Below are 14,213 nucleotides of genomic sequence, written 5' to 3'. Positions count from 1 at the left end.
AGATAGATAGATGGACAAACATGACTCATCAACACATTGCCGTTTTCATAAACCAATAATATAAAATTAATTTTTAATATTTTACTTTCGATATTCAATTTTCAGTATCTCTATGTGAAATTGAATATTGAAATGACACCAACAGTGGGTGAAACTGAATGTGTGCGTGTGTTGCACCCACTCTCTTTCTCGTCGCATTCGCTCTTATAGGGTGCGGCCAGGGTAGACGTGAATTGCGAAGTGAAACGAAAATTGCATGAGAAGGAATAACAATTAATAATAATGAAATGTCAAACTCCAAAGGCTTTTCAGCAGGGTGGGTGTACGGCTGTCAACTACAAACAAAGCTCGCCTAACAATCATCTCTCGGGCGGGCCGTCCCAAACAGCATCATCTCTCACGCGGGCCGACCCAAACAGCACAGGTCGAACGCGGGCCATGCCAGGCAGCAAATGCTGATGCATTTCAACACTCAAACAGCGGGTTGCCTAGCAGCGTTGTGAGCCAAACGAATACACCCACAAAACATGAACGGTAGGCGCATCTCGTTGCGTATACCCCCCCTGCTTTTCAGCTCGTTTCGCGTAACGCGTCTGCCCTGGCCGACACCATAGATTGGTTTCGTGCTAGCGAAGTTTGTTTTTGTTCGTTTTCGCACTGATCGTGTATCATCCGGCTGATTTTTTTCGACACTGATTGCTAGTCCACTGTAAGCATAGAGATTTCACTTCACCTTCAACACCTATTTCGTTAGCTAAATCCTTCTTGACATGTGTTTGCGATGAACATATTTATGTAATGGGAAGTATGTACTTCAACAGAAAAGTAATCGCCTATCTCGGTGCGTGGGAAATTTCTTGCAAGAAATGCTCAAGAAAAGCATTTTTCATTGATCGCAGTACGCAGTTGAAAAGAAATGTCAATTCAAATGGGACACACTGTAGAAAATTTCTTCACCATTTCTTTCCGCAGAAATTTTTACTTTTCTTAAGCGACTGACGATGACCAATCGATCGAATTAAAAAAAAAAAAAAATCAAAGTAACCGAGTGTAGTAAAAAGGCATCATTTTCAAACGATCTTCTCTTCAAACCATTCGAATATAACGGATTTCTGTTGTCCTCGATCTACGAACAACTCTCCTTTGCAGTGTCCATCAGAATGGCTTCCATAAACCAATTCGCACGGCGCGCTTTCTTCATCACTAATACTCGTCACATGGGTGGAACTACTACTGCTATACCTGGTGCTTCCGGATCCGGCCACGGTGGGTACAAAAAGTGGAAAAACCTTTCCCTCTTCGTTGCTTTTCCGGCTGTTGGTTTGGCCATGGTCAACGCTTTCGTGCAACATTCATCGGAGGAACGGGAGCGACCGGAATTCGTCCCTTACGAACATATGCGAATCCGTACCAAGCGGTTCCCCTGGGGAGAAGGTCAGCGCTCTTTGTTCCACAATCCCCACGTGAATCCCCTTCCGAGTGGTTATGAAGATTGAAATATTCGGTGATTGACAAACGGTGAAGAAATCATGCTTTTATTGAAATATATGGAATGCACAGAATAAAAAGATTTATTGTAAAAATTAAACATTGTTATATAGTTTTTTGGATGTTTTGAATAATTGATCCACGCTTGACCTCTCCGGCATATTTGATGTAAGCTTCGGAAATGGAATTACATCCATCGGACGAGCAGCTTACACATGTGTCAACTCCTTTACACGGATCGACGTTGACTCCCAGATCGGATGCACATCCTCTCGTAACTACAATGAGTTCGAAACAAAAGAATCATTCAGTTAACCTATGGTTTGCGACACCAACTTAGTGTTTGACAAATCATTTTTTTTGTATTTGAACGGTTTTCATTTGGCCAAATAATCGATTTTACATTCTATATATAACTACATAAGATATAAGAAATTTATGTAATGTTTGTTATGATACTATTAAGGGAATTTTAAAAAAGGTAGGTCACATGTTCATTTGGTCCAAGTCGATAGATGGCCACATCCTTGTGGACATGGTGTACTATATTAATTATTATGCCGTGCTTGTGGATACCAAATCCTTTACATAACATGGTGATGTGAGAGTAGTATATCATGTTAATTTAATCAATGTTGTTTTGAATAATTTTGATCATGAATTATTATTCAAAACTTAAAAAAATCCCATCCTCAACTAAATCAAGAATATCATTGAACCAATGCAATCTGATTTTGAAAAAATAGAAGAAATTCCCGATCTTATACAACTAAAAACATTTAAATCGATTAAAATTTGACCAAATTGGAACTGTTTAAAAACAAACTTGTTATTTCAATTACTATTTTAGTACCGCTAAAGTTGATGATACAAATCGCCTCACCTTCAAAATTGACCAACTTCGAGTAGCACCGATCGCCGAGATCGAAACTCCCACAGTAATACGAAAGGATCGCATTCGTTTGCTCTTCCGCACAAGTAGCGTTCTGCCCCGGGGCACAATGAAAGCACCGCAACCACCGATGATTGTTGCACTGTCGTCCGGAGCAACTGTAGCATGACCTATCCGACTCGTCGTTGCACCGTTGCTGCTCCTCCTGGTTGAGCTTTTTAACACAACCTCGATCCAGTTCACCTTCCCGCCACATCTTGATGTAGCATCTGTCTTCCCGTTCATCGCATTCACTGTTGGTCGTTGTTCCATCAATACACCGGAAATCGCCCTCTTTGCACTGAACGCATCTCGTTACGGTTTTCAGAACATCTTGATCGGCCCCGTTACAGGCGTCCCCATCACTGCAAGTGATACAATATTTGTTTCTTTTGCATGGATCTTCATTTTCGGGAAGATCTGACTGGCAACCGCGGATCACTGTAACGAGAAACATCAATCACCTTCCGCTAATCAGAACAATCTCGAAAACTGATTACCTACCATCATCTCCAACGACTTGAGCATAGCACCGATCATCCTCCATATAATTCCGACAAAACGCGATTCGATTGGGATGGAACGCACACTTGCTGTTGCTGGACTTGGAACACTGGTGACACGCTGGCCATCGTGCCCTGTTGTAACCCGGTTCCGAACACACCGTGCAGGATCTATCGGTCGGATCCACGCACCGGGCCTGCTCTTCGTCCGATAGTGTCCCGAGACATCCTCTTTCCAGAATAAATCCTCCGGATAGGGTGAGTGAGTAGCAGCTATCGTTAGGGGTAGGGCAGTTGGTAGGAGCCACCGTGCCTTCGTCACATCCGGAATCGTCGGAAGAACATTGGAGGCAACTGGAGGTCTGGGCTGAAAATTGTTCAAGAATTTGGAGTTTGATGGATGGAATAGTAACCAATGTAGTAATTGGCAATCTTAAACATACCGTTCACATAGGAATTTACAAGCACTAACGCCAGAAAAGTAAAATTTAAAATCAACATAATACAACGTTATCTTGATCCAAAGGAAACAGTAGAAGTGTATGAGGCATCAATCTGTTCTTGATTGAAGTGCTCCACTGACTGATATCACTGAAGTATCACGGAAACCTTCCGTAGGGGATTTTCTCTCTGTTTAGAAATGCTCTTAAACTCTTTAGATCAGAGGTTTTTACATCGTGCTCCCCGAAGCACTTAGAGCTCCACGAAGCCTTGTTCATGGCCCTTCTGTTTGAAAATATACTATAAATTATATCGAAAGTATACCAAACCACATTTGATATTTTCTAGAGTGTAAAATAACCATTCCCGCTGAAGATTTGATTAATTGGTTTCACGTTGGGTGTGAGCAAACGATGAAATTTTCAAGTTGGAGCTTGGTTTACTAGATTTTTTCTCTTGAACATTTGAGCGAAGGCTTAAATTCATCTACTCATTAATATCTGTGGTATTCCACTATTCCGGCTCTCTTACACACAACACACACTATTCCGGAAGCCCCGGAACTCAGCAGCTATCATCTGACTTCCACTCAACACTCTAACTATATATCACTCAATAGTTGTTACTTTCAACCTGTGTCAAGGTTTATACACTTTCGTAACAAGGTTCATACAGCATTGTCAAGCGTACACGGGAAAAATTATGTGGTAAAAATTACTATTTTAGCTGACTACGCCCATTCTTGAAACTACCATGGAATTTCAGACCAATTTACTATGTTCACGGTACATCCCACCACATTACTGGTAAATTTGACAGAAATAATTTACAACAATCTGATTTCGACAACAGACATGGTAAAATCAAACGCATTTCTGGTCTGCTGAAAATTGCCGGTGCGAGCGCTTAAGTTAACCCCCTAAAATGGTAGTTTATACCGCACAATTTTTTTGCGTGTAACATTCCAATGTAGCCATCTATAATATCGCAGGGTACCACATCTCGTATTATCTCTAGATAGCAAATTGAGTTTATCGGGAATATTCCATGTTTTATAAAAGCAGCTGTTCTACTTAGCATTGGATGGTCGCATGACTTCTTAAAATGTATCTATTTTGTTAGTTGTGTGTTTGTAAATGAACTCCTTTGTACTGATAGCAAGTTAGACTTTAATTTAGATGTATTGTGATTTAGTAACTAACTGTGGCATTATTTCAACATCTTATCTTATACCCAAACAAATTCCAAAACAGCACGGGAAAAATAAACAGCAACCTAGGCAGCAGTTCTTAAGAGTTTCTGGAATATTCTTCAAACATATATATCAATATTCCGTATTCAATGTATTTTTGATAGGAAACTTCTTTGCCTGCACCACTTGTTATTTTTGACAATTTTTATTATTTTTTTCTCGTTTGATATCATTAGAAACATATATTTTTCCAAAGGCAATTTAATTCCGGTTCTGGAACTTTTCATAACTATCTCAAAACGCATTGCTAATATAAACTCAATATTTATCTACATGTACTTGCTTCTGAATATCTTGACCAACACTCAAGATTATACTTTCGTACATTTTCCTCATAAAATATTCCTTTAGATATCTAAATGAAAATACTCATATATGTTTCACTGAAAACTAATGCACACAATGATATGCTGCTTGTGATAGCCATATAGATCGCAAATTTACTGTGTTTTGTATAAACGTAAACTGCGTGTAAACGATTTGTTGTTCCTATTTGTTTTCAACATTCTGATATTTGTCAGATTCGCAATTTTCTGCTTCCAATGAAGAGTAATCGTTAAGTTGCTAGTCATGGTATCGTATTTACTTAATTAAAAACAAAAGTTTGTTTATAATGAATTTGTTATCTGTAGTATGTCATTTGAATCTTTCACTTAAACCTGCAATATTCTTCTATGAATGCAACATTTATATACAGCAATGGTCTGTGTTAGAATCATTTTTTTCAGTCCCGTTTAAATATTATTTTTAAAGGGTCACCACCAAACCTGACAACGAAAAGTTCTATTGCAGTGCCATCCAACGCGATGCATTCAATTATGCTCGACGCATAATACGATCGTATCATTAACTTCAGGTGCACAACGCCAGTGTGGGATACATTATCATCCATTACAATACTGTTTATAACATTCGTATCTTTTTCTCCATCTGTTCTTGCTATGCAATAACCTTCTTTTTCCGTACGCTCTTGAAGAGCAACATTGTGCAAAGTACCAACTTCTTTTTTCCTTCCTAAGTACGCTCTCGAAGAGCAATGCTGTGCAATGCACCAGCCTCTTTCCTTTTATACGCTCTCGAAGAGCAACGCTGTGCAATGCACCAGCATCTTTTCTTTTGTACGCCTTCGAAAAGCAACGCTATGCAATGCACCAGCCTAGTTTCTTTTGTACGCTCTCGAAGAGCAACGCTGTGCAATGCACCAGCCTTTTTTCTTTTGTACGCTCTCAAAAAGCAACGCTGTGCAATGCACCAGCCTCGTTTCTTTTGTACGCTCTCGAAGAGTAACGCTGTGCAATCAGTCGCTCTTCAACTTTCGATCGAATCGGTTGTATTTGGTGTTTCTTCTGCTTTCGAATAGAGTGCGGTGTTGTGGTGCGAAGGTCAATTCGAGCTGATTGTTTCAGAGCTAAGTATCTATTGTACTTTCTATTGTTGAGTGAACGTATTGTTTCGCAACCCGTTGCTGTGTGCACGAGATAGGTGTCGGTAGCAAAATATGGTCGGCAATGAGGGGTCTACCTCTCAGATGCCACCAATCATCGAAGAAATGTCTTCCGATACTCCATCAGTAGTCGACCCTACGCTGATTTCCACAGATCCTCAGCCAACTGATTCCCGACATCGATGCTATCCTCCATCGGCAAAAGGGCCCTATGAGGTATTCTTACGGCAGAAAGATAAACCGCTCAACGTTCTGTTGATTTCCGCAGAGCTTTACAGCAATTTTAAGACAGTGAAAGAAGTCCGAAAGATTGGTTTCAGCAAGGTCCGCGTTGTGCTGGCTAATCGAGAAGAAGCAAATAATGTCGCTCTTAATGAGCTTTTGTCGCGCCTCTACAGAGTCTATGTTCCATGCAATCTGGTGGAGATCGATGGCGTGATTCAGCAGGCTGATATGGATCTGTCGTACCTTAAGGATGAAGGTGTTGGCAAAATCAAAGACCCACGTATCCCTTCAGTTCCAGTTTTTGAATGCAATCAGCTAGCCATTGCATCTGACGATGAAAACGGAAAATCGTTCAAGCCCTCGTATTCTATCCGAGTAACGTTCGAAGGAACAATCTTACGCAATTTTCTCGAAATCAGACATGTTTTGATTCCCGTTCGGATCTATTCTCCGAAGCCTATGCTTTGCAACAAGTGCAAAAGGTATGGACATACGGAGCCACTCTGTGCGAACAAAGCACGCTGTGGGAAATGTGGAAAATCGCACCACGATGCTACGTGCCCCATCCAAGAAAACATCTGTCTCCATTGTAAAAAGAGCCATGAATCAAATCGCGATTGCTCTGCTTACAAAAAAACGTGCTCAATTTGCCACGGCGCGAATCTGGCAAAAATCCAAACTTAGTTATGCTGAAATTGTCAGTAATTTGCCTAATTCCGACTTTTGTCATGAAAATCCGTATTCGTCGCTCAGTGAACTGTCAGACATTGATGAAAATGAGTCAGTCTGTAGTCGTTCGGAATCCTTGAAACGCAGAAAGTTAACCCGAGCAAAAAAATCAAAGAGAGCTAAATCCTCCGGCCATCAGCAAGAGTCCCCTCTGTCGTCTCGAAATGTCCCAACTAGAAAATCCGTGAATCATCAACCATGGGTAGTACCGTTGTCTTCGCGACAACAACATCAAACCGTTGGCTCACATTCACCATCGCTTGATTTACCATCCACCTCTCGTCTGTCACAACCCTCACGGAAACCTCCTGAGTTTCAATACAATGAATCCGATTTCCCTAACCTTCCTGGAGCGACCAACTCCACAGAAAACCCCGCTACAGCTGTAGGGCTAACAGTTACCCAGATAGTTAAACTATTTTCAGAGATATTCCAGCTAACTCCAGCTTGGACAGACATTCTTCTGAAACTGATACCCATATTAAACATCCTTCTGAAAAAACTAATTTCATCATGGCCACTCCTTAGACTGCTAGTATCTATCGATGGCTAACTCACTTCCAAACCAGAAATTTTCTGTATTTCAATGGAATTGTAGAAGTGTTCTGCCAAAGATAGCAAATTTAAGATGCTTCTTACTGAAGCTAAATGTTGACTGTTTCGCACTCTCGGAAACATTTCGTCCCCTTGATGCTACAACTAGATAACTCGAAATTTGAAATTTTTGACTTCAATATGCCAAAACATTTTTATTAATTAGATCTGTAAAATACCTACAGCTCATAAGCGTGTGATTCAAAATACACAAGCTAAAGTTTATTTTTCAACCATATCCTCTGCGATTAACCGTCACCTTGTAAAACGGTCATATTTTCAAAGTGGCACATCCCAAAATTTTGATTTTCGAGTTATCTAGTTGTAGCATTAAGGGGACGATTTCTTACTCCTGATTTGAATTTTTATCTTCACAATTACAACATTCTTCGGACTGATCGCAATATCCGAGCTGGAGGTGTCATGTTGGGGATAAAGAACTGCTATTCATTTCGTCGTATAGATCTACCAAATGTTAATACTATCGAAGTGGTTGCGGCTGACATTGATATTGATAATCAGGTGTTCACAATTGCTTCTCTGTATATTCCTCCATCAGCTAAATTGGTACCTAGTGTTTTAAGGACATTAGTCAGCAGACTTCCTCATCCTGTATTCCTACTCGGAGATTTTAACTCCCATGGTTGTGCGTGGGGGGAGGATAGAGATGACAGTAGAGCTAATATGATCTACGACATATTAGATGAATTTCACCTATCAGTGTTAAACACAGGGAAAGTGACCCGGATAGCCTGTCCTCCATCTTGTAATAGCAGAGTCGATCTTTCACTGTGTTCGTCGAATTTCTCTCTAAGCTGTGTCTGGGATGTTGTTGATGACCCTGCTGGTAGTGATCATCTTCCGATTCACATATCATTTTGTACAAAATCTAAAAGCGAAATATTGGTTCCTTATGACTTGACAAAACATATTGATTGGTCCAAATACTCCTCGGCTATTTCATCGGAAATTGAAAACATTTCGGTACAGGAACCGGATTTGCACGGATTCCTAACAAACTTGATATTAACAGCAGCTGAAAACTCGAAAACTAAACCGATTCCTTCGTCAATAACCAAAACTAGGGCTCCCACAATTTGGTGGGACCAAGAGTGTACAGATATTGTCAAACAGAGGTCAGATGCCTTTAAAATGTTTCGAAAGTTTGGATTGATGAAAGATTTCTTGAATTATAAGAAGTTAGAGGCAAGAAGTAAATTGATGTTCAAAACCAAGAAACGTAGTTTTTGGAAGTAGTTCGTAGAATCTCTAACCAAGGATACTGCTATGCCTATTCTATGGCAAACAGCGCGTAGGCTGAGGAACTTTAATCCAAGTCCATCAGATATTCGGGAATTTGACTTGAGTTGGATCGATCAGTTTGCTGAAAATGTTAGCCCTTGTTTTGTACCCAATCAACCGCCGTTATTCAATGAAAATGGTTCGTCTGCAATGGAACTAGTAGAAGATTTCAGCTTCGCAGATTTAGAAAACGCACTCGTGTCGTGTAATAATTCTTCACCTGGCATGGATGGAATCAAATTTTCTCTATTAAAAAAGCTACCTACTCCTGCTAAAGAGCTCCTCCTTCGATCGTTCAACTGGATCTTTCGAAACAAATCCATTCCCGTAGCATGGACAAATATTAAGGTTGTAGCTATACTCAAAGCTGGTAAAGACCCTGGAATATCACAGTCGTATCGACCAATAGGGCTGTTATCCTGTACTCGTAAACTTCTAGAAAAAATGATACTCGTTCGACTAGAATTCTGGGCTGAAAAAAATCAACTACTTTCACCGACGCAATACGGTTTTCGCCACGCAAAAAGTACTAGAGATTGTCAAGCATTACTAGCTACTGATATTCAAATCGCATTTCGATCGAAACAAGCATTGAATGCAGTTTTCCTTGATGTAAAAGGTGCTTATGATTCAGTGCTAGTTGACATTCTATGCCATAAGTTATGCACGCTGGGAATTCCAGCTCAGTTAGCTGAATTTTTGTTCAACCTTTTGTCGCTGAAAGCTATGCATTTCTATCATAACTTTCAAGTTAAACAAGTTCGCAACTCATGTTTAGGATTGACACAAGGGTCGTCCCTAAGCCCTCTGCTTTACAATCTCTATACTAGTGATATAGATAGCTGTATTGAAAGTGGATGTGTATTAGTACAATACGCTGATGATGCATGTTTGTGGGCAACTGCTAAAGATGTTAAATTTTCCGAAATAACTCTCCAGACCTCTTTAAATAACCTCGCACTTTGGGCACACAATCTTGGCATGGAATTCTCTGCTTCAAAATCAGAAATCGTGGTATTCTCGAACAAACGATCATTGTAGCCACTACATTTGCAACTGTATAACCTTCAAATAGCTCAAAGCCTCTCTTATAAATACCTCGGTTTATGGTTCGATTCAAAATGTACTTGGAAAATTCATGTCCAATATGTTGTTAGAAAATGTCAACGAAGAATATACTTTTTACGTACCATAGCAGGGACATGGTGAGGAGCTGATCCGTCGGATATGATAAAATTGTACAAAACGACCATCCTATCTGTTATTGAATACGGTTCTTTCATGTTTCAAATGACAGCCAAATCTCATTTCATCAAGCTTGAAAGAATTCAGTTCAAATCTCTGAGGATATGCTTGGGTTTGCTGAATTCTACTCATACCCAGTCTGTTGAAGTGACAGCTGGTGTCTTTCCGCTAAACATTCGGTTTCTGGAATTGAATTGTAGATATTTAGCCAATTGTCACATAACATCTTCTAGATTGATGACCCAATTGGATGAACTGTTCAGAATCCATCCACAGTCAAATTTCCTTCGATCATATCGAGAATGTCTCGTGCTGCCAACTTCCCCTAGCTCGGACACATTTTATGATTATGAAGTCCCAGCACGCCCCTTTGAAATCGACGTCAATACGTCGTTAGTCCAAAATTTGGCAAATTTTCCGAAACTGTTACTACCATATCAAGCTAAACAAGCATATTTCGAAACTTTATCGACCTTAGACGTAGATGAGATGTTCTTCACTGATGGCTCTTTAGGAGTTGATAACTGTAAATTCGGAGTTTACAATTGTAACTTCGAAGCAAGCTTTCAGTTAGAGTCTCCATGTTCAATCTATAAAGCAGAAATGTTGGCCATAAAATTTACCGTAGATTATATCAAATCACTTTCACCTAAAAGATATCTTATTTGCTCCGATAGTCTAAGTTCTATAGAAAGCCTAAAACATATTAGAGTGTCCACGAAAACAAGTCTAGTTGCATTGCACATCAAAGAAACCGTAGCATGGCTTTCCAAACGCCAATATACAATCATGTTCATGTGGGTGCCTTCACATTGCGGGATTGAGGGCAATGAATATTAGAGATGGTCGGGTCTCGGGTTTTAAAACCCGAAACCCGACCCGAACCCGAACTAGACGGGTTTGGGTCGGGTTCGGGTTTGAAAATTTGAAATTTTTCGGGTTCGGGTTTGAAAGCTACAAAATTATCGGGTACGGGTCGGGTTCGGGCTTACAAAAAGTCGGGTTTGAGTCGGGTTTAGGTTGGGTTTGGTGAGAATTTTGAACAGAGTCCAAAAAGCTTCCCTATGCATCAGAAACGATGAATTTACCATCTGTTCAAACTCGGGTTTTATTCGGGTTTTTCTTACAATTTTTTTCGGGTTTCGGGTCGGGTTCGGGCTTACACAGCTAAAATTTTTCGGGTTCGGGTCGGGTCCGGGTTTGCTTTTCAATTATTGTCTCGGGTCCGGGTCGGGTCCGGGTTTGAAGAAATAAAATAAGTCGGGTACGGGTCGGGTTCGGGTTTGAAAAATGTGAAACCCGACCATCTCTAATGAATATGCTGATGCTCTTGCAAAGCAAGGAGCCCGAAATGGTGATGTGTATCAACATTGTTCAGAAGCTCGAGATTTTTATGCACTCGTAAGACAGACGGCATTAACGTATTGGCAAGAAAGTTGGTCCAATAGTGAGCTAGGTAGATACTGTTTCAGTATTCTACGCAAAGTTAGTCTCTCTTCTTGGTTTTCAAAATTACAACGCAATAGACTATTCGTAAAAAATATGTCTCGCTTGATATCGAACCATTACACTTTAAAAGCGTCTCTTTTCAGGGTAAATATAGTCAACTCAAACCTCTGCGATTGTTCCCTGGACTACGAAGACATTGATCACATTATTTGGCAATGTGAGAGATTCGAAGAGGCTAGACCATACCTGTTACAAGAACTGCAACGACAAAATCGAGCTCCGCAACCTATAAGAGATATTTTGGGAAATATGGATATCATCTCTATGCAAATCGTTAATAATTTTATCATCAAGTCAAAAATCCAGCTGTGAACTAGTCTAATAATATTCTTACATCATTTTTGATCATTTTGTACAAAAAACTAACAAAAATACTATATGTAAATAGATTGTAAACAATTAACATGAACAATCGGCTCCGTTAAGGTCTTCCAATGAGCCTAATAAACTATTTAGTAAAAAAAAAACGCTGTGCAATGCACCAGCATCTTTTCTTTTGTACGCCCTCGAAGAGCAACGCTGTGCTATGCACCAGCCTTTTTTCTTTTGTACGCTCTCGAAAAGCAACGCTGTGCAATGCACCAGCCTCTTTTCTTTTATACGCTCTCGAAGAGCAATGCTTTGCGATGCACCAGCTACTTTGGTTTCTCCACTTTGAGTGAACAGAGATCCACTGACCCTTCAACTCTCCTTTTATTTTTTATTCTGCACAAAGTAAAAGAAAATTTCAGTCACAACTCATGAAGAAACGTAAACATTCAATATCACTGGCGGCAGAATGCTTGCAGGCTCTCATACTTTTTCGATAGTTCTATTCTCCATATCACACCTGTTACAAAGCCACCACGTCAAAAACAAACACATCTCACTATGCATGTGTTGCGCATAAAACATAATACCACTGATATCAACTTCAACGATCCAATTGTCTATAGATGACATTTGAACTCATGAACACTCTAATAAGTTTGTCATAGACAGCTTGGTTTTCTTTTCTGAGAAACTTGTACACGCTTTCCAGACTCATCAAAATGCATATGGAAATATTACCCAATTTGAAAAACTGGTTTCTGGGTTTTTTTTCAAGACAGAGTTCATATTGTTTTTCTCTGAATTTAACAACCACATCTCCATTTAGGCACCCACACCATTCATCGTGACAACCACTATGGTGTTCTGCCCAAAAACCATCCTCTTTCTTAACTCTTTCACCTGTAAACAACAAGGCATATAAGGCTCTGCACAAAGCTTCTTGCTCTCTTTCATTTTTCCATAAAGTTTGTTAACAACAAAGCCATTAAAATTCAACATCCATACAATTTCATAACTGTCATATTTTCATGACCACACCACCTCAATACTAGACGCATTAGAAAAGTTTGCGCTGCCTTCACGCTACTGTTGATTCAGCAACCGGTGAACCATCATGGCGTTTCATCAAACTTTTCACTTGATCGCCAACCGAAATTCATCAACAAATTTCAACCAATTTTTCCATTACGTTCTTACCAATTTGGGACGCCGATCCGGACACCGATCCCATCTTCGTCGCCACTGTGGTATTCCACTATTCCGGCTCTCTTACGCACAACACACACTATTCTGGAAGCCCCGAAACTCGGCAGCTATCGTCTGACTTCCACTCAACACTCTAACTATATATCACTCAATAGTTGTTACTTTCAACCTGTGTCAAGGTTTATACACTTTCGTAACAAGGTTCATACAGCATTGTCAAGCGTAACATTCCAATGTAGCCATCTATAATATCGCAGGGTACCAACCGAAGCCGATTGCTCCTTGTCCACAAAGGCTCGTTGAATATCTGATGAAAGCATTGCTAGACAATCGTTTGTTCCTTTACCCTTGCAAAAGCCAAATTGAGAACTGGAAAGCATATTGTTTGATTTGACAAAGTGATCGAGTCGGGATATGATCATTTTTTCTAACAATTTCCGTAAACATGATAACATAGCGATTGGGCGGTACGAATTACGATCAGACGCTGGTTTCCCAGACTTTTGAATAGCTATTACTTTGACCTGTCTCCATTCGGGTGGAACAATGTTGTGCTCTATGAATTAGGTGAACAAGTCAAGCAACCGTCTTTTTGCGATATCAAGGAGGTTTTTTAAGAAGATTGAACTTAATCATATTGCGTCCCGGAGAGGAGTTGTTTGATGAAAGAAGACCCATAGAAAATTCCACCATAGTGAATGGTCCGTCCAAAGCATCGTCTCTCCGGGTTTCCCAGAAAGACGGATGAGCTGGTACTGAGTCTGGACAGACCTTTTTGCGTAGTTGAATATCCAACGGTTGGAGTATTCATCACTTTCATTTGAAGATGAGCGGTTTCGCATGTGGCGAGCCACTCCCCAAAGCGTCGACATTGAAGTTTCTCGCGAGAAGCCATCAATGGATTGCCGCCGAAAACTACGCTTCTTTGCTTTGATTAGATTCTTCAGCTTTTTTTCGAGGCTTCGAGTACTCTAAATAGGGTTCTGAGGTACCATATCTACGAAAAGCTTTAAAAGCATTAGATTTTTCTCG

General features: G+C 40.1%; 1 protein-coding gene and 1 pseudogene across 3 annotated transcripts; one reads left to right on the top strand and one right to left on the bottom strand.

The window, feature by feature from the left end:
* The first annotated feature begins 1,160 nt into the window (after positions 1 to 1,160).
* LOC5567192 lies at positions 1,161 to 1,496 on the top strand (annotated as a pseudogene).
* Positions 1,497 to 1,508: 12 nt separating this feature from the next.
* On the bottom strand, positions 1,509 to 13,315 carry LOC5567193. Of its 3 annotated transcripts, none has more exons than XM_021852010.1 (4): positions 13,173 to 13,315; positions 2,924 to 3,289; positions 2,372 to 2,860; positions 1,509 to 1,766 (listed from the first exon to the last, which is right to left on the bottom strand). In XM_021852010.1, exons 1-4 carry the CDS (start codon positions 13,204 to 13,206, stop codon positions 1,594 to 1,596), a joined length of 1,062 nt encoding a protein of 353 aa, XP_021707702.1. In that variant the 5' UTR covers positions 13,207 to 13,315; the 3' UTR covers positions 1,509 to 1,593. The 3 variants fall into 3 exon arrangements, with proteins under 3 accessions (XP_021707702.1, XP_021707701.1, XP_021707703.1); XM_021852009.1 differs by lacking the exon at positions 13,173 to 13,315 and adding an exon at positions 3,366 to 3,745; XM_021852011.1 differs by lacking the exons at positions 1,509 to 1,766; positions 13,173 to 13,315 and adding exons at positions 1,795 to 2,298; positions 3,366 to 3,750 and having other exon boundaries at positions 2,496 to 2,860.
* Between the last annotated feature and the right edge of the window lie 898 nt (positions 13,316 to 14,213).

The sequence above is a fragment of the Aedes aegypti genome, chromosome 3 (genome assembly GCF_002204515.2).
Source record: "Aedes aegypti strain LVP_AGWG chromosome 3, AaegL5.0 Primary Assembly, whole genome shotgun sequence".
In the NCBI taxonomy this organism is placed as follows: Eukaryota; Metazoa; Arthropoda; class Insecta; order Diptera; family Culicidae; genus Aedes; species Aedes aegypti.
Note: the sequence above shows the minus strand (reverse complement) of the source record. Positions and strands in the feature narration are given on the sequence as shown.

Excerpts from the sequence above, each read along its gene's own strand:
- LOC5567193 (XM_021852009.1), bottom strand. The coding sequence starts at position 3,423 with ATGTTGATTTTAAATTTTACTTTTCTGGCGTTAGTGCTTGTAAATTCC. Across the intron at positions 3,290-3,365 it reads TGTAAATTCCTATGTGAACG|CCCAGACCTCCAGTTGCCTC; the intron begins GTATGTTTAAGA and ends AACAATTTTCAG. Across the intron at positions 2,861-2,923 it reads TCAAGTCGTTGGAGATGATG|TGATCCGCGGTTGCCAGTCA; the intron begins GTAGGTAATCAG and ends TTCTCGTTACAG.